At 43.6% G+C, this 27152-nt stretch overlaps 1 protein-coding gene across 1 annotated transcript in view; it reads left to right on the plus strand.

Moving 5' to 3' along the window:
• Positions 1-27152, plus strand: part of PLA2R1 (phospholipase A2 receptor 1) — a 1083903-nt gene that overhangs the window by 782542 nt on the left and 274209 nt on the right. The window contains exon 13 of the mRNA XM_086956636.1: positions 3856-3891. Within this exon, the coding sequence (XP_086812762.1) occupies positions 3856-3891 (36 nt within the window). The remainder of the gene's footprint in view (positions 1-3855; positions 3892-27152) is intronic.

A 27152-nucleotide genomic window follows, 5' to 3' on the forward strand; every position in this document is an offset into this window, starting at 1 on the left:
GTGTTCAAGGCCAAATGTTTTACCTTCTCAATACCGTAATAAACGTAGGAAAGCTAGAATCCAAACCAAGAAACTATTCAATAACTTACTAGCTCAAACTCCTGACTCATCCACAACAATCGTCGAACTCCATGCCACTTTAAGTAGTTAACTTGCCAAATTCATTAATTAAAAAATATGGAAAATGCATACCACAATTGCAGTCAACCCAGATACTCTCTGCCCAACAGGCAGAAACCTCAACAACAGACTGTTGAACATCCTTTACTCCTCTGTCAAAAGAGGACTTAGAGGAAATAATCATGTCAATCAAACCATACAGTTATCAGCAGGCCTTTATTACGCCTATCATATCAAAATCTACAATCTCTCTCCTCTCTTTTGTTATGCTTAATCCAAGGGTGCGTAGTGAGTTGAGTATCTTTTTTTGCACAATTAAAATCTTGCTGATTTCTAAGACAAGTTGACAAGACAAGACAAGACAAGTTGAGTTAGAGTCCATCCCTTCATTAAAAAAAATATTGACTTGCCACCTGCCTTATTGGAGATGTCTACTAAGAACACCATTCCATCGATCAGGCTAAATCTGTTATTGGATTGGCATGCGAGGTATTTTCTTATAAAGGTTTCTAACTACCAAACTGAACGAAATAGTTTTTATGGCACATGGGTCTGCCACATTGCATGCCCCACTTTATTTTCCATTAAAAACTGGGAATTGGAGATCAAGGCGTTCAAACTGGATCCAATTTTTTTATGGGTCTCTATTTTGTCACTTCCTGTGCTTTATCCAACAAGTTCAGAATCATTCTTTGGAATCCCATACCTTTGTTGTTTATGTTCTATATACTCAAACTTGTAGTATTCTGCAATCCTCATCAATTTTGGGTTCTGTTGAATTTTTCCTCCAGTTTGCAGGTTTGCTGAAATTTTTTTTTACCACCACTGAAACCCTTACTTGTTATCTCCTAAAATTCTGTTTTGCTGTTCTGCCTCAAGTGTCATGTAAGAAAGTAGTATAGTACTCCAGAAAGGGGGAGAGAGTAGAGAGTAGGGGCCATATGTATGAAGCAAATTAGCATTCGCAAAGGCCGAAATTTCGCCCTTTGCGAATGCTAATTTGCTAAATGGAATGTATGAAACATTTTCGCAGCAAAATAAGGAATCGCAAAATTTGCCATTCCTTATTTTGCGATTGCCCTTAAGGAATCGCAAATTTAGCGATTCCTTAAATGCAATGTATCAAATAAAAATTAATGCAAAAATGCCCATAAGGAATCGCAAATTACCACCAACTTCTAGTTGGTGGTAAGTTGCGAATTCTTTTGAAAAAGCAATTTATTTAAAATCTAAAGGTGGCATATGACGTTCATACATGCCCTTAGGGCATGTATGTGCGCCATATGCCCACACATGTCATTTTCAGGGGTGCAGCAGGGTGTTCTTGTGACACCCCTGCACCCTTGAAAATATTCCTAAATTGCGATTAGCAAATTGCTAATTGTAAATTTTCCCTTCATTCCTATGGGCCTCCTGGCCCATAGAAATGAATGGGAAATTTGCGATTAGCAATTTGCTAATCGCAATTTAGGAATGTTAAGGAATCGCTAAAAAGAAGCGATTTCCTACATACATACCATTTTGCGATTTCTAAATAGCGATTCCTTAAAAATCGCTATTTAGAAATCGCAAATTGGCATGATGATACATATGGCCCATAGTCTTTAAAGATTATAAAATTATATATTGCGTGTTTGCTCGAATACTTATTTGCATGTAATAATGTTCATTCCTCTTGTGACCTTTAATGAATGCTGACCCCCTACATAATGTTTACCTATCCCTCACATTTCCACCCAGGTTGCTTGCTGAGATAGATTGGTCTCACCCTTTAGGGCAAAAACAAAGATGGGGGTGCTTGGGATCATCTTTATTTATTTACACTGATTCCTTGTCGCATGACTAAAATCCAAACCGAGCTGCTAATTAATCATTAGGTGTGGAGTTTCTTGATTATGACCAATTCATGTAAAATTTTAACAGTGGCCAGGGTAGTCGAATGAATAAGGGTATCAAGGAATATATTTGGAAGCTGGAGTTAGATGGCCATTCTGCATTAACGGGAGGACAAAAGGGCACAGAATGGTTTAACACAGAACAAAGTTACATTTATGGAAACATTGTAAATTAAGAGAGGGATAATAGTTATCTAGATCAGGAGGTGAGAACTAAAATAACAGGTGGCAAGCCATACGTTTAAATATATAAGGAAGGCATATGTATTTCTGCAAATTCAGAAAAGAATTCTAAAACCATAATTCGTTCAAGACAGATTGCATAATATTGTTTAGTTTTAGCTGTGAAAGAAATATAGTCAAAATAAATATAGCTTGCAAACAATATGTGCCTGTGTTTAACCGACCACTAGAAGTGACCAAAGCGTACTAAAAGAGGGTATAAACTCATTTATCTCCATTTATCCCAAGTTACCTTAGAATCAGCTGTCAAACAATGCATAACAAGAAAGCTATTTGTTTTCAGGCAACAAATTGCTAGCAACTGCTTCAAAGAATTTTGAAGACAAAGAACAGAGGTTTTTGTTAGGAAAGCTTGAGCCCAGTGATGATATGTCTCACCACAACCATTGAGAGAATTATTATATGTTATTAAATCATCTATAATTTAAAGTTTGGGCAATGCTTGTTTGCCTCCCTTAATGAAAATTCCAAAGAGCCCACCAGGGCATGAGAACACATGCGCTTGCGTGGGCGGCCCTCTTGCACTGGTTTTATCATAAAGAAAAAGCATTCTATGATGACCGCATGTCTTTGACAAATTCACTTTTCTACTTTGTGTGTGTGTGTGTGAATGGCAGATATGTGTGTGTATGTGTGGTATGTGTGTGTATGTGTATAGGCCTGGTGACAGTGTGCGGTTGCTGAGCCCTCCAGATGCACTCAAAAAATAAAAGAGCAAAATAAATGATGTAGGAATGTTAGGAGTTGTGGAACAATGGACAAAGAGGGAGGCAGTCCTGCCAAGTATCACGCATCAGGCGTTAAAGTAACGCATTTCAGTGCGATGGTCCACACCAGCGCATTGAAATGCAGAGTCACGCATAAATGAGATAGCGCCTTGTTGCCTGCCAAGCCGTAGTAGCGCTGATAATGCTGACCAAACTAAAGGAGTGGCAGCACGCTGTGTCATGCGTGCCGCTCACGGCAGGCTTGGAGTTGACTGAGGGAGTAGCAGCTAACTAAAATGGTTGCAATGTATTAATAAATGGATAAGATTTCCCACCCTGGCGTAGCATTTATGGTGACTGACGTCACATGGCAGTGCCCAATAGGCACGCTCCGCAGGACTTTATGTCCTGCTGCTGAAGGGGGCATAAAAAGCAGGGAAAGAGTGGGATAGGACAGATAAAGGAACACCATGTGCTCCCCTTGAGTGTTCAAATAAAAAATAAAAAGTTGTTTCCTCATGTCAGCGGTAGAAGAACAATAGAATGGTAAAGCAGCAATGCTTTATGGGTAAACAAATTATTAAGGACGAAAGTCATTGAGCAGGGAACTGAGAGAGACATGAAAACCTTTAAATCATGAGCAAGGGCTGACCAAAAGCTCACTCTTTGCATTTTATTGTTTACAATAATTGTTCAACAACAAAGCTATCTGTAGCCACACCTAAAAATATAGAGTTAGAAAGGTACTGGTAGTTGAGCATGAGACCAAAGGAGGGCACTTGATTTTGTTTATTTGTGGACAACATCATCATTTTAGACCCTTCAGAAATGATTCTGATGTTATTTTGGGGCATTGTAGCATTTAAACATGATCTTCTATTTTTTCTCAGGTGTTGAATTAAAGATTCCAGACTGGCACACGCGTGGTAAGAAGAATTTATTTCCATCTTTACATCTTGACTGTGCAGAGCATTTGAATGTCACTTTCAGTTTGTCACTCTGTTTTATGTGAATGGGTCTAATATTTCATCTTAAGCCAGAACGATAGTTTTTATTTTTTATTGATTTTTTATAAAGCCAATAGCTGAGCTCAAATACAAGCAACATCACGGACCATTACACTACCGCATTCATCATCCCAGTGTAAGAAATGCATGATAACACAGATTCTACAAATGTTCACATATCGCATAATGGAAAAGGAAGATATGTTCAGATAATACATTTAGACAGTTGAATTCACAGTTAAATAGTTTGTTAAATATTTCCAATAATCTTTTGGCCTAGATCTTGCAGGCAGTTCCTCCTCATATGTGTGCAATGTATCTCGACAGAAGGACATGTCGTAGGTCCACTGCTGGACGCTGTGTGCAACCTTACTCTCCCAGCACAGGGAGACCCTTCTCTTAGCAATCAAGAGCACCACCATACAAAATGTGCGCTTCATGGCACGCACATTACCCAGTATCCCCAGCAGACAGGTGAAAACATTGCAAGTAATATCAATCTCCACCATCTCTGACAGTAATGAGGTTACCTTCTTCCAATAATCCCGTACTTTGGGACAATACCATGCCAGGTGGACAAAATCTGCCATATCAAGGCTGCATCTCTTACAGCACGCCTCTAGACGTAGACCATACTTATAAAGTTTCGCAGGCGTATAGTATGTTTGATGCAAATATTTAAAAGGTAATAGCCGTAAATTGCCGTTACGCGTGAGCATTTGAGTTAAGGTACAGGCAGTCTGCCACTCCACCTCAGTGAGGGGGACATCTAATATCATATTCCATCTTTCCATGGCCCTATGGGTAGTGTAAGCAATTTCATTCTGCGCCATAGTGTAAAGGCATGAGCATAAATGCGTAGTATTTGGTGAAGACACAATGAGCTGCAGCGTATCCAATTGTGTTGGTTCAGTAGGGAAGCTGGGGTATAACTTCCTAATCGCCCCCTGAAGCCTGTGATAAGTGAATCGAAAAAGTAACGTCTCATTTTTAATGTATGATAAATCTTGCCCCCTTCTAAACATCCCGTTATGATCAAGGTCCCCTGTGGTGTCTATTCCCACCTAGTGTAGCAGATTCATACCAACCTCCTCACTAGTAACAGAAAGGTCAGGATGTTGATGTAGCGGTAGGGCTGGAGCATAAAGAGGCAACTTATTTGCTAGTTGTCCAAGTCTATGCCACACTTTGTTAGTTGTGTCAATTGTGTTAATATCTTTAGCATGCAGCGGTGGTCTGTGATGCGTGATAATAGCTGTTAAAGGCGTAGGAGGGCATCTCCTTCTTCTACGGCAGTGTGCGTCAAATATGGAATCTTATGATACCAATAGGTGGTGTACTGCGCCTGAGCACATAAGTAAAATAATAGGAAATCAGGCACACAGAATATGGTAAGGATAAAGTTTGCAGCTTCACACGCGCCTGTTTACCTGCCCATATAAGTTTGAGCACCACTGAAGTTATTCGTTTGAATACTTCTCGGGGGGGGGGGGGTGTATCGGGATATTATTAAAGAGATAAAGAAGCTTGGGTAATATGACCATTTTTACAATTGCTATCCGGTCTGCTAGTAATAGAGGCAATTGTACCCAGCGATTAACTTTATCGTCTAATGAGGATAACACTCTTCCATAGTTTGTTCTGATGACGATCTCAGGATCTCTATGACACCAAACACCTAGATACTTTATGGGATCAGGTTGCCATTCTAAGGGGAATTCTGTGGCATGTGGCAATGTGGAATCAGTCGGTGGAATAATAGACGATTTCGACCAATTAATTTTGAGACCAGAGTGCCTCCCGAATTTAATATACTCACGCATCAGCGGGGCTAGATTCTGTTCGGGGTCACGTACTTATAGTAACATATCATCCGCATATAGCGAGATATTCAAAAGCCTACTTGGGAACTGCAAGGCGGACGACAGATGCCTCTGTCGGACTTTACATGCCAGTGGCTCGAGGGCTAGGGCAAATAGTAAAGGGGATAAAGGGCACCCCTGCCTCGTCCCACACGCTATATTTATCGGGTCAGATACATAGCCATTCACTCGGACTTTAGCTACAGGCCGCGTGTATAATATTTGCACTCATTGCAGAAACAGGCGGGAAACCCATCTGCTTGAGCACCGTCAATAGATATGACTATTCAATTGAGTCAAAAGTCTTGGCGGCATCTAACATAACCGCCACTGCTTTAGTGTTAGGTATCAAGTAATGGGAGAGAGCAAAAAAACGTCAGGGTGTTATGCGTGGTAGCCCTGGACGGTATAAAACCGGACTGGTCTGGGAGGACCAGATTGGTCATTAGGGGTTGCAGTCTCGTGGCCAGCAATTTGGCTTAAATTTTGGAGTCAACGTTAATTAATGATAGGGTCCAGTATAAGTCACAGAGCTCAGGATCTTTTTCAGGTTTCAGAAGGGCAATCGCCACTGCTTCCTGTAATGTTGGTGGAAGTATATTCTTTTCAAAGGCATCCCCATACATCTCAACCAGATGAGAAGCAAGTAGGTCAGCATAATTCTTATAAAATTCACAATTGAACCCGTCTGGGCCTGGGGCTTTGCCATTTGGTAACGATTGAATGACCTCCGTAACTTCCTCCACCGTGATTAGCAGCGAGAAAGAAGCCCTTTGCGCGTCCGAAAGCCACGCAATGGCCACATCTTCCAAATAATCGAATACTTCTGCTGATGACGCCGTGGGTCGCGATTCATATAGCGCGCTGTAAGTGTTTACAAACTCCAGGAGGATACCAGTCGTATCTGCACAGATGGAGCCATTTTCATCTCGTATCTGCTGCACTGTTCGGGAGCTACGATCTTCACATATTTTAGACGCTAATATTCTACCCGGCCTTCCTCCCTCTCCGAAAGCCCTAGCGGCGGGGCACTTGTGGACATATTTAAGCTCAGTAGCAAATGATTGATGTTCAGTAAGCGCCCGCCTGAGGTCCCCTAGTAATGACTGGTTTTGTGTGCGTTCGTACTGATTCTCCAGCGATCTCAGTCTAGCCTGGCAGCGTGCCAGCTGCCCTCGAATGTCTCGTAATATCCCAACATTTGTGCTTATGCATACTCCTCTTAAGGTGGCTTTAAAAGCCTCCCATAAAAGGCACGGGTCCGTTGTGGAGGGTGCATTCAGCTGAAAATAATCTTTGATAGCCGTGGCTATGGTGTCTGCATAGACCGAATCAGTAAGTGCTTTAGCGTTGAATCTCCAGCTATAGGGGGGTGGCGCATAGTGTGGTATCTTAAGGGACAGGAGGATGGGATTGTGATCGGAAAGGGTTTTGGGCTTATGTTTAATCTCCGTGGTCCATAGCAAGGTTTTGGTGGATCCAAGTGCTGCAGTGATGTGTGTTGCCTCTCTGTCTCCTGGATTACGCACCCTCCAGATGTCTTTGTAATAGCATTTCAGCCATGATGTCTAGAAATTTAGCTTGCGCCTTTTTATGTGGTCCTGTGTTAGGTCCTGAGCGATCTAAATGGTCACTGAGAACGAGGTTTAAGTCCCCTCCCCAAATCAGCGTTCTATCTAGCTCGCCGTGCAAGTGCTGCCATATCTCGTGGTAGAAATCAATTGCATCAATGTTTGGGCCATAAGAGTTGATAATCGCTATCCGCTGCCCTCGCAATGTCCCTGCTAGTATGATATATCTGCCTTGACTGTCCCCTACCATACGCTCAACTTTGAAGTTTGTGCCTTTTTTCACCAAAATCATGACCCCCCCCCCCCGGAGTATGAGGAATATGTGGAGTTTTGAGTCGATTCCACCCATCTACGGCCTACTGCTGTGTGCATGAGGGGCGATGTGGGTCTCTTTCAATAATGCAATGTCTATCTGCCATCTATCAAAACATGCAAACACTTGCCTAATTTTTGGGAGATTTGTGAAACCTTGGATATTCCATGTGAGCAGATTTAGGTGCATCCTGCCCTGCGTGATGTTAGATTTATCAGTCATGGACATTTGAGTGATGGCCATGTAAAATCGTGCTGACAATGTCCTCCTCTTACACGGATACCATAGTGTGTTGTTACAAGAATCTCAATACAATATGTGTATACATCTCCGATCTCAGCAATGCATCTTAAGTGGTCTGGTCCGTTAAACTTAACTAACACCCCATTCAACCACCCACACCCACTTCAGGAACCCAATCTCGCCGAAGCCATACCCTATATTCATCACCCTTTAGAACCATGAACTGTATGGGGAACACCCATGTGGAGGTCCGCCTAGGGTACACAACGCCATCCAATCTAATGGATGTGGACAGACCTTAATTGTTTATACAGACTAACTCTTTGTAAACATTTTGGACTAGTAGTGACAACAATGCAACTAGTACAATTAACAACGCAACAGCTTCCCATGTGGTTGACAGGTTTAGATCTGGAAACACATGGCATATCTCTCAAGGCCGGATTAGGAAAGGTCTATAGCTAAGTGACATGGTAGATAAAAACGATTGTTTTGATATTTTTTAACATAAAACCAAAAATGTTGTCCACCTCATATATTTATATAATGTATGAATGTCCAACTATATATAACAACAATGACCATAAAGTATTTCTGATATAGCTTTATTGTTCTTTTTTGTGTATATATATATATATAAGCTTTTATATTCTTTTTTTCTTTTTGTGATATTGTTTTGTTTTTTAGAGAATTATTTTTTGTTATATGATATTCAGTTAAAATTGCATAGAAAAAAATGTTTTTACATAGAAAAAATATATAGAAAGTCAATAGACAAGCAACTCGTATAGAATGTTGAAGGCAAAGGCGTAGACACCACTACGCGCGTTTCGGCTCTTGAGCCTTCTTCAGGTGACCGTCTATTGTTCTATAAGTAGTAAAAAGACATACATAAATAAATATACAGAAGCATGTGTAATATATATACAGTGGACAAAAAAGCAAATATACTGAAGTTATTCGTTTGAATACTTCTCGGGGGGGGTGTATCGGGATATTATTAAATATCGGAGCCTAGGGAAGAGAAACAATAATAATAATATCTTGTCCAAAACAATGTAGAACAAGTCAAGAACATTGCAATGGAGTAATAGAACGAATTGCAAAGAGAAAATAAACATCATTGCACAGTTTATCAATGAGAACATTAATACATAGGAAAATAGGTACTTCCCTTAGACGAAGTAAAATCATCATAGTCCATTTTTGGGAGGGAAGGCTCGATAAAGCCTGGGTGGGAAAATCCTCGCCTCCGCCTCCTTAATAGAATTGAAACTTTCCTTTGTGATAACCAGGAAATTTCTCATTCTATGTCAGGAAGCGGAGGCGAGGATTTTGCTTGTTCAAAGCTTACTCACCACCAACGATGCAGCCTCATGGATTGGCTTAAAGTAGAACTTTTTAAAAGTTGAATCCGAGGACCAATCCGCTGCATTCATGATATCTTCCAAGCGTCCACCAACCTGTAAAGCCTTGGAAGCCATTGCACCTCTAGTGGAATGTGCCCCAAAGTCAGTGATGTTAATTCCAGCTTCTGACATAATCCACCTGACCCATCTGGCAATGGTGGGAGAGGAAACTGCCTTGAAAGGTTTTTAACCGCAATAAGCAGTTGTCCCTCGCCCGGAGGGCGGAATTCAAGAGGAACATCCTCATAGGTTTTGAGGCAACGAACAACACAGAGCTTTGGCGAATCTGGGAAAGCTGGGTAAGTTACTGACCTGGTATTACATTTAGTTCTTCTTGATACAGTAAACGTAACCCCTTCTGGGGTAAAAACCCTGGCCGAGATATCCAGAGCACGAACATCTGAAGCACGCTTACATGAAATCAGGCAGAGAAGAATCGCCAATTTGGCCGAAAGTTCCTTGCGTGAAAGGTACTGATTATCCTGCCAGGACTTAAGAAAATTCAAAACTACATTAACATCCCATAATCCAGAATAACGGGGCTCTGGGGGACGCGAAAGGCGAATACCCTTAAGGAGTTTACAAACCCAAGGATGCTCACCCACCGGAGAGCCATCAACAAGGGCATGACCAGCAGAGATTGCCGACCTGAAAGAGTTAATGGTGCTGTATGCCAATTTCTTTTTGAAAAGATCAGCGAGGAAGTTAATCACATCAGTGACAGAGGAGCCCATGGGATCCAGGTGTTTTGCCACACACCAACGAACCCATCTGTTCCATGCTGATCTATAACGTTTAGTGGTGTTAGGGGCCCAGGCTCCTCGAATGAGGAGCTCAGAGTCTCTCGAAAGCGAGTCACAAGACCAACGTCCCCTGAAATCCTCCAGGCCATGAGATGTAGATGGCCCTGGAGAACCAGAGGATGCGGGTGACCCAAAGGATCCGTCAGAATGTGATCGAACGACGGTAGCCGAAGAGGTTTGTCCCAGGACAGCTCTAGAAGAGCAGGAAACCAGCATTGAGCTTTCCAGATTGGTGTGATTAGAATCAGAAAAGCTCTCTGTCTGCGGACCTGAGCTGCCACCCTCTGAATGAAAAGGAAAGGAGGAAACGCATAAGCTGGAAACTGAGACCAGTCCTGTAGGAAGGCATCCACTGCTTCCGCACCCGGATCCGGTTTCCAGCTGTAGAAGCGGGGAAGGTGGGCGTTCCACCTGGACGCAAATAAGTCCATCACTGGAAGACCCCAAAGGTCCGAAATTCTCTGGAATACCGAATGATCCAGCCTCCAATCGCTGGCATCTCGAAAATTCCTGGACTGCCAATCCGCTACCATGTTCAGATCGCCTGGGAGATACTCCGCCGTGACAGAAATCTGACGAATAAGGCAATAGTTCCAGAAGTCCTTCGCAAGATCCACTAGGGCCTTGGAATGAGTGCCGCCCAACCGATTGATGTACCGGACCGCAGTCGTGTTGTCCATCCGAAGAAGAACACAGCACAAAACCTTTGTCGTGGTGAAAGAGCGGATTGCGAAGGAACCCGCGAGGAGCTCCAAGCAATTGATGTGGAGGTGAAGTTCCTCTTCCGTCCACCTGCCGCCCACCGAGAGGGAGCCGCACCGGGTACCCCAACCCTGGCGACTGGCATCTGACTCGATCACAAGATCCGGACGGGAACCGAAAATCGCCTTCCAAGCATCCATGTGATCTAACCACCAAAGAAGTTCCGACCGGGCTTCCAGATTTAAGGAAATCAGTTCCGAGTAAGTGAGACCCTTGCGAAGGTGAAACGCTTTCAGTCTCTGAAGAGCCCTGTAATGAAGAGGGCTTGGAAAAATTGCCTGGATCGATGAAGACAGTAAGCCCACAATCCTGGCCAATCGGCGGAGGGAAAATCAATCCCGCCGGAGAACTTTGCAAATCTCCTTCTTGATTTTGGAGATCTTTTCGGAAGGAAGATGAAGCGTTGCATCCGTAGTTATGATCAGAAAGCCAAGGAAAGTCATTTCCTGATGAGGAATGAGATCCGACTTCTGGGCATTGATGATGAAGCCCAGAGACTGAAGAAGGGTTATTGTAACCTGAAGATGGTGAAGAAGGAGATCCTTGGACTGACTCATTAAAAGAATGTCGTCCAGGTAAATTATTAGACGAATCCCCAGGGTACGATGTTCTACCACTGGGCACAGGCGTTTGGTAAAGCACCAAGGTGCTGAGGAAAGACCAAAGGGGAGCGTACGAAATTCGTAAAACCTGATCCTTCCACAGAAACTGGAGGAACCGACAATGAGGAGGATAGATTGGAACCGAAAGACAAGCATCCTTCAGATCCAAGCGAACCAACCAATCGTTTTGCAACAGAAGGTCTCTCAAAAGATGGATGCCCTCCATCTTGAAATGTCTGTAAATCAGCCATTCGTTGAAGGTTGATTACCGGTCTGAACCCCTTGCCTTTCTTTTCCACAAGGAAGATGTTGCTGAGGAGCCGTTTGGGTGGAGCACCGAGGGGATGATGGCGCCTTTTTGTAACATCGCCCGAACCTCCAAATCTATAAGCTTTTGTTCTGTGACAGAAAAAACTAGAGGGCGAGGACGAGAGAGTTGAACGGGGGAACCGTAAAATTCGATGTGAAACCCCTGAACGGTCTCTAGAACGCAAGAATCTGAAATTATCGACGACCAGGCCTGGGGAAACAACGCTAACCTTCCCCCAATTTGAACCAGAGAGATGATGCAAAATCTTACCATTAAATCCTCTGGAGTTGGACTGGTTTCCACCACGTCCCCTGCCTTGGCCTCTGCCTCCTCTGGAAGGGTAAAAGGTACCCTGACGCCCATCATTCCAGCCGTTGTTTCTCCTGGATTGGCCTCTGTTGGGGCCTTGCTGGACTTGACGGCCGGAAGAGCGACCCCTGCCTCTGCCGGCCCCGCCAAAAACCTTTTTGGGAAAAAACTTCTTCATAGAAGCCTGAGCTTTGTCCAGGGCAGAAAAAGTAGCAACAAACTTCCCCAACTCCTTCACAAAGGGGTCTCCAAACAAAGCACCCTGCGCAATCGGGCCCGCCTCAGAAGACGACCACTCTCCTAGCTTTGGATCAATCTTAAGTAACAAGGATCGTCGACGCTCCGCCGAAAGCGCACAATTGGCATTGCCAAGAAGGCACATAGCCCGTTGCGACCAACCGGCAACGTCATCAACCGACATCGGCAAGCCTGACTCTTTAGAACGTTGGGCCAATTCAATTATTTTCGTCAGAGGACCCACGACACCCAAAAGATTATCTTTACAGGCTTTCCAGGACCTATCTATACCCTTCTTAGGGTCCTTGATATACTTGGCAAAGAAGGTACACAACTTCGGATCAATCTCAGGGGTGCATGCCACCCTAAAGGGAAGGGAAGGGCATGGGCACTCAGAACGCAGGCGAAGGCGTACATCCTGAGGTAAAGGCTGCCGTAGCTTAGCCGCGACATAATCAGCTGTAGACTGCTCAGGAAACCACTCTGATGACCTGGGTCTAACAATAGTAGATGGGTCGAACATATTAGGAGGCACAAGATCACCCTCCGCAAGACTAGGAGCACTAGGTTTTGGGCGCCAAGACCTGCTCACGTCAGAAAAATCCTCTGAGGAAGCGTCCTCATCCTCATCTACGTACTCGTCCTCTTCATCATCTCCCTCGATGGGGAACCCTTCCTCCGGGTCAAGGTCCTGGGTGGCAAAACCACCAGTCTCTCCGGGCGAGTCGTCTCCACGGTAGGGTGCGCTTCTAAGCGTGCGCCCACTCTTATGAAAGACCTCAGATAACTTACTGAAGCCCTCCAGGTGCCCCGCGTCACGCTTCCTGGCCGTACGTGGTAGAGCACAAGTAACACCACTGGGCCCTGCCCCACTGTCCCCAAAAACACCTGAATCAGTCTTGAAAACATGGGCCGACAGTCTATTAACACTGTCCTGCAGAGGTGCCAGAGCTTGAGCTATCGCAGAAGAGAGAAGCCTGTCCACCTCTGCAGGAGGGTGCGAAGGGGTCAGTTGTGGCTGATCATTAGGAGCCACCACCTCAACAGTAGAAGGACCGGACTGCATTTTAGCAGAAAAACTGGTACCCATAAACAAACACCCCAACTATATATAAGGGGAAACCCTTCACACAGGTACCACACAGGCTAACACCAATACAAAGCCTGAAATACAAAAATTCTGACTGAAAATAAATTGTAATTTATTAAAATCCAGTCAGAAAATATTTTTTGCCGTCAAAAAACGGCGTCAGTGTGAGGGAAGAGGCAAAAAACAAATGAAGCGCAAAGCCTCAGCGCGTTTCCACTCAAGCGCGAAGAGCGCTGAGGAGAACAGCTGGTCGGCGTCAGAAGCCGACACCAAGACCGCGCACGCGCGAAGGAGAAACGCTCGGGCTGAAAGCCTACCGCGTTAAATACACAATAACACAGCCTACAACAAAGGCGAAGTCAAAGGCAAGTCAAAAGACATCAAAACAAAGCTGTCTACACTCAAAATCAAAACTGCCAAGACAAAGATCAAGCTGAAGTAAAACGTCACTTATCTTGCCGAGGCAGCAATGGAGAAAGAGGAAGGACTAACAGCTGGGATTCCCTATATGCTGACTGTTGGACTCTGATTGGTTGATATGTTACCATGACTACCGCTGCCATGTTGGTTTGGGTAGTCCATGGTTTATTGTTTTTTTCTTACTTCTAACTTGCTGTAAAATGGAGAAAGGACTAGCAAAATCCTCGCCTCCGCTTCCTGACATAGAATAGGTAACTCACCATTTAGACTAAATCAAGAGACAGCAATCATAATAGACTGAGAGACAAAAATATTATAGCCCTTTTTACCCGTGGACCTCTATGTATCTGCTTACTACTGTTCATTCATCATGAGTCTGTTATAACATTATCTTTAAATATTCAATTTCATTTTTACTTTTCTTAATGAGCACCGAAGTCAGTATCTTTTTATTCTCCTCCCCCATTGGGTTACCACTTGCATATCGGTTGGTTCGCGCTATACTTTCACCTACTTCCAATTGTCATGTTTTGACAGTTTTTATAGGATGTTATGCTGAGTTGATTGTTTTAATTTTTGTATTGCAATTCGATTATGATTTATTGTTCAACATTCCTTGAAACAAATGTACTTCTGGAATAGTAATTATGTTTTTTTATTTAGGATTCTGAAAAATTGTTTGTCTTGAAGAAGGCGCTGGTCGCCGAAACGCGCGGCGACAAGTTTTTTATTAATTCAAGAACTGTTATTATTATGAAATTGTGATTATTGTGTACTAATTTCTTTCATGTATTTCTCTTATTGATTATGTGTATTGTATAATTTTTTACATATTCTTTTGGAAAAAAAAGTTTTTAAGATATTCACTTTGGTGAATTTTTATGTATTTTGTTTAATTCAAATAAACTGTCTTTTCTACGGAAGTAGGTCTTTGCGTTCCTTCATTATTATGTGGGCAAGTTTTGTTTGTTACCGCCTGGGTTGATACTCTCACATTAACGGATGTTATATCTTCAGTCCGGCCGCCAAAGCTCACCAAAACTTCTCCACTGCCGCTGGACACATTCCGCTACCTTTTGCTGTCACATTACGTCGGTATGGCGTCCATCATAGGGGGAAAACCACCCAGGGCCAAGGTCTGTCCTGCGGAGCTGTCAGTTCAGGCAGCCATCCCGCATTGCGCCCGCTAGCGCCCCTCCTATGCCAGAACGATAGTTACTTTGATTTATGGACTATGAATTATTTTTATTGTAAAATATCTGGCCTCTACATTTCTTTCTATAAATATTGCATCATGTATTTGTGTCACAAGTGATATTCAATCTTTAAACCAGCTGCATATAGACATTATTGGCCAAACTTTGATGTCAGTCGTAATGCCTCTGACCTGCGGTCAGTGGCTTTCCAACCGACATTGTTGGTCCACTTTTGTCCGCCGCTTTACAAATCAGATGGTTGAAAGTGAAACCGGACAGTCATTCTGGAGGGATTCTGACAGGCTCAAGGAGCCCGTCAGCCAGTCGGAGGCCCCTCCGTAATCCCTGAGGACGGCATTTACACCCTCGGGATTATGAGGTCAGTTTCCAACAGGCTTTCCTTGTCTGGCTTTCTAACATGGAAAGTTGGTCGGAAAGTGACTTTTGGGGCCAGTAACTGGGCCCCCATTCCTCTACGGCCTCTGTTTGTGGGCTGAGGGGGGCACCATAAGAGGTGTTAATACCTGCACCATGTGTCAGGCACCTTAAGGTAAACCAAACACCAGGAGACGATGGACAGAGAGCAGAAACTTTTCAGGTGCTTACCCCCAGTCACAGGTCTGGGTTAAATCCATCTTCGTTCTTTGGCTCACTTCGCCACCCCAGTTCAGACACAGCTATATGCAAATCAGTCTTGACCATGTGCCTCATGGAAACAGTCCAGCCCGAACTGCGAAGCCATTTCTTCCCTGGACCGGAAACAAGCATCCTGAGACTGGTTTCAGGCTAACACCCCTCATCAGCCAGGCTAGCTTGAATCCAGTGGCAAAGTGAGCAAGGGACCCACGTCTGGGCATACCCTGCCAACTTAGGGTGAACAAAGCAAACACAAGGAGATGATGGACGGAGCGCTGAAACTTTGCAGGCACTCACCCCCAGTCACAGATCTGGGTTGAATCCATCATCGTTCTTAAGGAGCCTGCCACGCGGTGTAGGGATTAACAGACTCTTCTATTTCTCCATGGGAGCTTGTGCTACCGCTTACAGCTGCAAAACAAGCTCCCATAGAGAAATGGGAGTATACAACTGCACCATGTGCTGTCACATTGTAATGGCGGTGTCAGGACAGACAACCAGAGATCGGCCGGTCCCGAGACCGCGGCGATGTCCGCTCGACATCGTAATCAGACTCTATGTGTCTTAGGGCTTGTGCTTTTAAATGACCTCCAAAGTTGTTTCAGCGATTTTCATAATTCCATCAGCGGTAAGGCCTATCAAGTAGGGTTCACTAAGAAGTTTAATGAGATAAGGTCTGAGTGAGTATTGTAGTGGAAGTCCCATGTGTTTTTTTTATATCTGGGTAAGCAGATTTATAATAAGTTTTGAATTTAGCAGAGAGTTAACTACTCTGCTGTCACTTGTTTGAAGTGGGTAACTGTCTGGTACCATTAAGCAGAGCATGTGTGGTTAAGTTAATGACATTGTCATTGCGAAAGAATGCATAATCAGGCAGCACTACAGGAAGGCTTTAACACTAATTAATTTGACACTTGATTATTGTGATGACACGCTCTTTGGCAGTGGGAGTTGGCAATAGTGGCCCGTTTGGCAGATAACTAACACTTAGAGAAACTAGCAGTTGTAGTATTGGAAGAAAATCACTTTTGGAGGTGCATTTTGGAATTTAAGGTCTCACCAAGGTTGTTGGCTGAGAAAGATCAGCATGTTAGATAGAGGTAGGATGGGGCAGACAGGATACTTTGAGCAGCGGAGACTAGGAAGTAATGTATTTTATTTTTAGATTAATATAAGAGCATCAAGTGCAGTAAGACAGCTGGGCATTCACGACAAACTGTAAGGTCAGAGGGATGGAAAAAAGATTTGTCTGTCATTCCTGTACAGCTGAATCGAGATACCAATGGTGGGAATTATGTCACAGAGGATGATGGTGTATATTCAAAAGAGAAGAATGCCCCGGATGCCGTAAGCCTATAGGTGAGGGACAACAGGGATATAAAGGACCATCAGGAAATTGAGTGGGAATGATCAGAGAGGTTGAAGGAGAGTATGTTCGATGTTGTTTTAGTGATGCCCAACAGTGTGTATTGCAAGTTGAATTAGATGATTTCATAAGCGGTGAAGATGTCCAATAGAATGGCTATGGAGGTTTTGTGGTTGTGATTGGCCATGATAATGAAGAATCTCACGTGTGTGGGGGCTGTTCCCATTGAGTAGGGCAACTTACATGTGTACTAAAGAGGTATAGATGTTTAGGCAATGAGAGGTGCAATGAGGAGTGAGAGTCTATTATGTTGATGCACCAATCCGTTTAACCAATAAGGAGGACCAATTCAAACGAAAGGTAGAGTCATTCAACCAAAAACTTTCTCTCATTGCAATTAATTACTTGCCAAGACCATTAAAAAAATGTGCAGAACTGTATTAAAATATCAACATTATCATTACAGAAAGCAAATGTTTGTTAACCCCTTAAGTATGCCTGTCGGCCAACGGCCGTCGCGAGCACTACCTCGGTAGTGCTGCGCATGTCCGTTGGCCGACGCGGCCCCTCCCGCGCAATAGAATCCCCGCACCGCGGTATGAATTGCTGCCACGGCAAACTGGTTAAAATTAGACAGTTCATAGAATTTGTAAATATGACAAGTCTCATAAAAAAATTAATTAACGACAGCACATTAGCAGATATTCAATTAATAATAATAATCCCTAAATACAAAAGGACCATGTGTTCAAGCAAAAAATAAATTAGGGATGTATTTTGACTTTGACGGTGTGGGAGCAGGCTGCCACCTGCCCCTCTCCCATACCATCAAAACCGACTTCCCACCGGATTACAAGTTGTAATCCGGGAGAGGCGGTCATGTGGCGGCGGTCCCACGGAATTGCTTTTCAAAGGTTCATAGGAGAGCCTTAGAAAGGCAGAGCTGTGGGCCCAACACAGCTCGTTGCAGCACAGCATGGACTGTAAAGTCAATGCAGTGCTGGAACTGTGGCTGCATGCAGACAGGGGGCACACTATGTGTCCCCCTGCATACATCACTAGGCCCTGAGGGAACAGGGAGCCCTCTACGGCTCCCTAAATTTCCTCACCGCCAGCATTGCCACGACGTGAGAACTGCCATGAGACTGCTGGTGAGGTAACTCGTAATATGCTTGCCGCTGCCCCAGCAGCACCACCAAGCATATTGCGGCCTCAAGACCGCAGCACCATCACCAGGAATCGTGGATCCCTGGTGGTTGCGGCAGTTCGAAAGAGGTCTGACTGCCATACTCGTAATACATCGGTCCGACCACTGGTGCGGAGCGGCCCCGACCGCCACCGCACCTCTACCATGAGTTTGCTGGCCCTATGGACTGCCAAACTCGTAATTAGGCCCAAAGTAAAAATGTCTAATGTCAAAACTGAATTATAATGAATAATGTTTCTTTAAAATAATAAGCAACACTTTTAAATGAGCAATGTTGCAATCCAAAAACATGTAAAGAAAAATGTAAAGCTCTCTCTAAATAACAATAATAAAAATGAATCTATCCCTAAAACAAATATCACAAATCAATAATGTCAAAGTTTTCAGATCCGTTCATAATATATTAAAGACAGCACACAATTTTGATATTACATAGAAAGATTGTGCTAAGATGTTACTTACGCAGTAAACCAAAACACCTACTTGTAAACGATTTTAATTGGACAGAAGCATAGGAAATTCTACTTGATGCAAAGGACTATTTTGCACATTTACAATATAGCAACTGAGGTTTAAATTGACATTCAAACTGTTTCAAATACATCTCCACGGCTAAGGAAGCTAGAGATATGATACAGACCATGTCTTCAGCTGCATTTTTTTTATTTTTTATTTTTTTTTATTTCAACAATCTTTTATTAGCAGAAAAGCAAATGAAAAGAAATGCTCGAGTTCATAAACGGGGCCTAGTAGGTCTGGTAATGCTACCTGAACCAAACCTATAATAAGCACTATTTTTCTAAATACAAAAAACTATTTCTCATACGTTTGTAGGACGTTTTGTAAAGATTTAGGAACGAATGATAATGGACAGACAGGGTAAAAGCTAAAATGAAAGGAGTGATTTGCACGGTGGTATTTTAAGGGTGGGAGAGATATTGCACTTTTGAGTGAGGCCAAATGCCAGGACAGAGAGTAAGGGTTGATTGTACAGCCAAGTAGGGGGGGAAATTATTATGTGAGAGACATATATTCATAGATTGTGGAATGAAAGTATTGCCAGATATGTTGGTGTCTTTTAGTAGAGGAAAGAGTTCTGCATGGTTGTAGGTGTGAAGGTTATGATGTGAGCAGTACGTGTGGGGTGTGGAGGTTACTATTCAATAGGAGAAGAATCGGGAAACAGAGAGCTGAGGATGGTAAGAGGTGAGAGGGGTGCACATTCTCAATGAGTGCAGATAGAAAATTAGATTAGAAGTTAGCACAATCACATTTTTCACTCATAAGGCTCTTACTTAAACTGAAGAGCTATCTAAGGAAATGTTATTTTTGGCTATTCTGGTCTGTTGTTTTTAAATGGAAGTGTTTTAAATTGAAGGTTTTAAAACATAATCTACTCCCAGTCCATATATGAACTGTGCAAGCCTGATTTCTTGTAGCGGTCTAGAGTTACAATTCAATCTTTCTCTAACTGTCCATTAAGACAAAGGCTATTAGGCCCACATGCATCATTGTTACATTTTGCGATTTCTTAATTGCGAAAATTAAGGAATCGCAATTAAGAAATCGCAAAATACTATGCATTAAATAATCGCAATATTTTTTGCGATTCGGTATTTTTCCTTAATTGAGATTCACAATTTGCGAATCGCAATTAAGGAAAACCCTTCCCATTGATTCCTATGGGCCAAAAGGCCCATAGGAATGAATGGGAAGGCATTCACATTCTGCGAATTTCAAATTGCGATTCGCAAAATTTGAATGCAATTTCAAGGGTGCAAGGGGGGTCCAAAGAACCCCCTCCCTGCACCCCTGAAATTCAACTTTGAATGCAATTTACACACACACATGCCCCTAGTGTTTAAAGTAAAAATCCGTTTGTCCTGTGGCCCATAAACAAACACACGTGCAGGCACACATCAAAGCAATAGTTTTGTCTCCTAGAGTGCGCTGTTTTGCAGGGCCTAATTAGTTCAGAGAGCGTTGGAGCATTTACCATTGACTCAAAGAGTGAAAAGGGTGTGATATCAAATTGCCTCACATGGGGTCGTGTATTTACTGTACTGTATTGCTCTGGCTTTTTACATTTGCTTTATAAGTTGTCACTGCATCAAAGAAATATCGTGCCCTGTACATTTAGGAATATTTATTTGAAAAAATTCAAAGTAAAGAAGACCATTTTACAATCTTGCTTAATTTATTTACTGAATATATACTACACTCTAGAAATTATGTAAATAATGCAATTATAACATCTCGGGTTGGTATATTAATGGAAGATTACTTTTTTAGAAAAATAAGGAAATGTTGTGCATTTAAAGAACTTTTGTAGAAATGTAAAATATCATTAAAAAATGCTTCATAGCCAGGAGATATTTCTTCATCAACACCCCCTTTCCCCCAGAATGAAAACTGAGCAAAAACATTAATATGATCCCATTGGCAGCACATTGAATTATCTTTTGGCACCTCATTAGGTGGTGTTATTAACCAACCCAACGTATTCATTTATTTCCGCGGGAAGGGAAACGGAGAGTCACCCTTACTAGGATTGAAACATGTGAAATTTAGGTTACTAACACATTTCTCTTTGGTATTATCTATGACTCAGTATTAAAAGGGATGCTGGATCGTCCCCGGCTGAGGAGGATAATGTCAAGTATTATCAATGATCTAGTACTATTATTTGTTCAGTATCATAATTTAACTCTGTCTTATTAGTGAGTATTGCCTTGAAAGAGTCAGTACCATCAATGCTGAGTATTATCAGCTGGATAGAATCAAGGTGTCTTGGTCCCAACTGTGATCAGTATTAGGAATAGCTCAGTATCCTCTTATCTTCTTTTCTTTATATCGTGCGGTCTACAGCTACTTGACATCTAGAAGTGCCAGTCGGTGATGGTGCTGATCAGCATCGGTCAAGGTTCCATTCAATCCTTGTGTATCACAATGTGTTGCCAGGTAAGCATGAGCGAATTTTGCGGATCTCGCGTTCGCGAATTTTGCGGATTTGCGGATTCGCAATCCGCAAAATCCGCGAATTCCCGCGAATTTGCGGATTTTTTTTTTTTTTGTGTTCGCCCGTGTTTCTGCCAGTTCGCGAGGGTTTTGTACACTTTCGCAAATTGCGAACTTACCTGTCGGGTCGCAAGTTTCGCGAACTTGTTGTTTCTACGTGTCCAGCCTGTTTGGGACACTCTTCTTCATCACTGCCACTCTCTGTCACCACTGCCACTCTCTGACTACTCATGCCACCCTCTGGCCCACCCATGCCACCCTCTGTTTCATCACCACACCCTCTGGTTGTCCAGTGTACATTATTTTCGGCAAAGCAAAGCACACCTTCCCTGCCTCAAGTGACCTGAATTAATTTGGGGCTGATTCATGTGTCACAGAATATTTTTTTAGCTGGCACCTGCTTCCTTAGTGCGCCCTGATTAGTGATCTTTTGCACTTGCTAAGTGCTTTCATTGTTGCAAAATTAGTTACAACACCTGCCCTGCCCCAACTGACAATAATGAATTAGGGGCTGATTAATGGATTTTAACTTCCAGCCTGGCTCCTGCTTGTCTCCCTTAGCTGTAATTCAGGACCTTTGTGGCATATGTGTAACTATTCTGAGGTTCAGAGCAGGGTCACATACTAGTTTCAACTGGCAACTGAACTCTGGAGGGGCCCCTCAGGAAGCACTCCAGGAAATGGCTACTAATGATGAGCCTGAACTTTTGAACCTGGTAAGTAGTTACTTTCAGTTTTGCTAAAATCGTATTTCTGCAATTTTGCACTTATTCGCGGGGCGCGAACTCACGCGAACAGTGCGAGCAGTGCGAGCAAAATCCGCTGCTCGCGGATTTGCGGATTTTGCGGGAAATTCGCAAATCTCGCGGATTGCGGATTTCCCGAAAATCCGCAAAATCCGCGAGCGGAACGGATTTTCCGCCCACGCCTATTGCCAGGTCATTAGCCAGAGGCTCAACATGAGCATTGTTTACTTCATGTTCCTTAAATGGGCATTATTGATAGGCTCTAATTGCCCCTTTTTGTGTTGGTAAAGTGGCCACTGTCTTCATGCAAAGGGTGAAGGAATCATGTCACTGTTAATCTTCAGATTTCTCTGTGAAAGGTTAGTCAGAATCAGCATTGGCTGAGTACAATCAATGGCTGCGCATTATGATATTTTCATTAATATTGATTCTTCAGTGTTTTTAATGCTGTAGTATTTTCCATAAGTATACAAAAAGTGATGGATAAAAAAGGCTTCAATACGTCTCAGTCACAGGTAATTACTCAGGGCTACAACGTAGTCCATTTGGCGCACCATGCCACCTCACTTTGGACCCAACTATATTCAAATCGGTCTTGACTCTGCTCCAAGTCCAGCTCGAACTGCCAAACCAGGCCCTCCTTGAACTGAAACCAAGCAACCCAGGGCCGGTTTCAGGCTCATCAGACAGTTATAGCTTGGTTCCAGTGACACAATTTGCACGGAACCACGTCTGGGCATACCCATCCCACTCTTGGCGACGTACTAAAGTATACAAAAAGTGATGGATGGGATGCTTGAACTAATATCAGCCACTGGTAATTACTCAGCCGCATTCCAGTCCATCGTTATTTTACACACAATGCCACATTAGTTTGAACCCAACTATGTGGTCGATTAGGATGGCGTCCGTCCGCCACCGCCGAGGTGGAGGGACCGACCGCAGGCGCAGCGGCGGTCCCTGCGTAGCAATTAGGATGTGACCGCTACCCTGGCGGTCACATCCCGTAAATTTTACATTGCGGCGGCACCCGCCGCAATGTAAAATATGCATGTTTAACTTTGGCATACACAACTTGTCAGGCACCGCGTGGTGCCTGCCACCTTGTGCATGCCATAGGTACCCCCCATGTGCACCCCCCCACCCCCAACACCCCGGGGGCCCTCAACGGGCCCCCAAACACAAAAGACCACATGCTTTTCCACGGCGGAAAAGCCGCCATGGAAAAGCATGTTTCCGCCTGCAACCTAATATGGCCATATTTGCGTGCATACACCGCGGATCAGCGGCAGAGGACTTGCCGTCCGTCGCTGATCCCACCGGCGTCCTAATGTCGGGGTGGGGGTTTTCAATGTCCGCGGCGGTGAATCCGCATCCTCCGGGCCGGCGGTGGCTTCCACAATGGATTAGGATGCAGCCTGAGGCATTAACAGTGGTTGAGATAAATTCAAGCATTCCATCCATCACTTTTTTGTATACTGTAGTACTTTGCTTATCAGAAACAGCTGTTATTTGATTGCATCTTCTTCTTAAATGGGGTGCTAAGTTCTACAGAAGCAGGGACACCAAGTACCTTTAGTACTGAGGGATGGGGCACACTACTCAGATAACTCCCAAGTGGAGGCCTCCTTCTTTCGATCATGAAGCAGGTTCAGCCACTATGAGGACGGGTACCAGATGTTGAGCATCACTACCAACTTTTTCAATAAACTTTCATAAGCCCTGCAGGCACAAAGTGCACATAGGTTTGGTCAATTACCAGCCTGGTCAATAGTGGGGGTAAGATAGCATAAATATGAGAAAACCAAACTCCGCCATCCCTTTTACGCATAACATGGCTGGGCCTTAGGAATAGTAGGGACATTTGAAACTGCTGAGGAGAAAGAAGAAGTACATGTAGTGGGAACTACCCAAAAGTGAGAAAATATCAGAAGGGGGAATGATGTATCTAAAGCTGGATCTTCTGAGTAACTAGGCAGAGCCAGGTATATCTGAAAAATTAGGAACTTCTGAATTCTGGCAGATAACGAAGAAGAAAGAGAGAGTGTCTGACAGAGTAATGGTAAGGGAGAGCTGGACAACTATTATGATTTTTTTCTGGCTCATGAATTCTAATACAATATTCACTGGTAAAGTGACAGTAATGCTGCTAGGGGGTGTTACCAACCCTGATGTCTTTAATGTTCTTTTATTCTGAACTGTCTCAAAGACATTATGGTTTTTAGCCAAAATATTTGAGAAAATATCCAATGAAAATGCACTGCTCAAACTCATTTTTAAAGAGGCTAATGTTTTCTTCTTGGGAAGGATTTAGTCATACACTTTACTTGCACGGGGAACAAAGGACTCTGATAGAATGTGTTTGAAAGTATGCAGATGGGTAAATGGGAGCCCATTCTGAATATTTAACCTGCCATTGGTTCAATCTGCTATTGTAAGAGAACGCTTCCTACTGCCAAAAGTCGTATTTATATTGAGGTTCTAAGACAAGCTTTGCTCTCATCTGATTTGGGGTTGCTGGTCACGAGTTCATTAAAACTGCTTTTTCTGAACTGCACTGTCTACAAGTGAAATTTCCAAGTCTGTCAACAGTAGTCTGTAAAACAGTGTAAGCAGCACACTGTTTTCAACTTGTTTTCACTTGACTCTCTGAAAGATACTTTCACTAGCCAAAAAGTGGCTGTCAGCGAAGGCATGGCTTCTCCAGCTAAGATTTTTGAACCATGTAGGGAATCTTTAACGGTGGAAAATTTCGCATTTTTATTCCCGACTTTCAAGATTTAACACTTAAATTGCAGGAAAAATCTGAGTACCATTAATTGAACTAGTGAGGTTTTTTGGACTACATGCAATTTAATTTTTTCAGTTGATTTAGGTTTAACTGTATTGCTGTACATGTACTTGTGCTCAGGAGCTGAGTTGGCGAGCATTATTTGACGAACCGGACTATTTTAGAAACTGAAATTTAGCGATTTTAAAATTGTATGAAAAATGTATTTTATTCACTGAATTTGCAGACAGCATACCTGTAGCTGACCCGCATTCATTTGATAGCACATTTTCACCCGGTACCTGCCGATCTAGGGCAAGGCACCGAGCACCAGGGACTATAGTGGCGGCCATCTTAGGTCGGGACAGAGCGGTGAGAGCGCTCTAGTCTCGGGCATAAAAGGAATCGGTTCCTCTCCGCGCTAGCGGACGCGTTTGTGGACGCGCTTCGTCAGCGCCAGAGTCCAGCCTGAGTCGGCCCGTCTGTGCCCGTCCGGGCCAGGCCGGGACACGGGGCACGGATGTCTGCCCCACCTACTTCAGGGATGACAACAAGTGAGCAACTCAGGGCTCTTCGCCCCATGAGAGATAATAACTGTATTTCCTTGAATCCATTACTTGCTGGAGCACAAGTATGCCCTCATTGCACCCTCTCTCTGACCAACTATCAGCCCTATCCCGAAGCTAAACACGGTACTAATAACAAAGCCTATTCCCTGCGAAAGGGCCCCTGTGATTTTACATTTTATACGGTAAACTGTAGATCATTACCACAACACAAACTGGATATCTTCCATCTTCTAATGGAGGAAAAGCCTAGTGCGGTATTTCTGACGGAGACGTGGCTCCACGATAGTGCAGGTCCAGATGTTGCAACTGCCCTCCCCTCAAGTTACGCTATTGTAAGAAAGGACCGAGTAGGACAAGTAGGCGGGGGGATTGCAATTATTTACAATAGAGATCTTGTGTGCAACCTTGAACCTGCAGATATTCTCAGCTGTGAGGCGGCATCGTTTAAGATTACCCTTAGCCCCAATTTTACTTTCTCTGGCCTATTGATCTACCGCTCGCCAGGGAACAATTCTTTATGGTCAGAAAATTTGGTTAACTACATTCTACCATACCATCTTAATGCCCAAAATTTCACAGTACTAGGGGACCTAAATCTTCACTTAGAAGACAATAACAATACTGCCTGTATAAATCTCATTGATGACTTCGCGGCCTTAGACATGACGCTGCGCAACAAGGGCCCCACCCATAAAGCTGGCCATTTGTTAGATCCCATCATTTCTAATATGAGAGAACTTACATGGTTGAATACCATTCCCATCTGCTGGTCGGACCATTTCCTCACACGTTTTGGCATTTCACTTAAACATTCTACACTGCCTTCCGTGACTCCCTATGAAACTTTCAGGAGGAACTGGAAAACCCTTAACAGGGAGGAGCTACATAACGTACTGAGGAACGATCCCCCATGCTTAGTTGGGGATATGGAAAGTATAGCGGACGCTACACATAAATGGCTTAAAAACGCAGTTGATGCCTGCTTGCCTCTTTCTCGTTGTAAAGGGAAAGTGCACCGCCCCCCTGCCCCCTGGTATACTGAGGCCCTCAGGAAGGAAAAATCCACATGCAAGGCTCTGGAGAGGCAGTGGCGCAAGAAATATGAGTTGAACCAAAAGAGGTTTATCGCAGGGCCAGAAACATTTACCACTCGGCCTGCATGAAAGCCAAAGCGTGTTATGTTACAACCTCCATCAACACGGCTGTAAATAAATCCCAGACTCTTTTTAATACCGTAAAAGATCTGGCTGGGGAGAAATCGAGAGCTGAGGTGAACCCTCTTAACACTCAGCAATGCCAAGATCTGGCGTCTTTTTTCGTTGGAAAGATTGAGACTATCATATCCAACATCAACCAAAATTGTACCGATACATACAAGCAGGACGACACCCCCCAAGCCCCCAGAGGAGATTACCGCCTTGAAACTTGGCCTCCCATTACTCTGGATAAACTGAAGGAATTGTCAAAATCCATTAAGTCAGGTTCCCCACGAGACCCTATTCCTATTAGCATCATCTGCCAGTTGGAGGACTTTGCTTTGACCATCATAGCTGAGACACTTAACTCCTCCATAGAACAGGCCACAGTTCCAGCGCTATGGAAACACGCTATGGTTAGTCCACTGCTTAAAAAGCCGGCGGCCGACCCCACGATACTGGCCAATTATCGTCCAATATCGTTACTTCCTGCTTTCTCTAAAATTTTGGAGAAGCACATCCATAGTGCCCTCTCAATCTACGTG

This window comes from Lissotriton vulgaris, chromosome 2_1, assembly GCF_964263255.1.
Source record: "Lissotriton vulgaris chromosome 2_1, aLisVul1.2, whole genome shotgun sequence".
Taxonomy (NCBI): Eukaryota; Metazoa; Chordata; class Amphibia; order Caudata; family Salamandridae; genus Lissotriton; species Lissotriton vulgaris.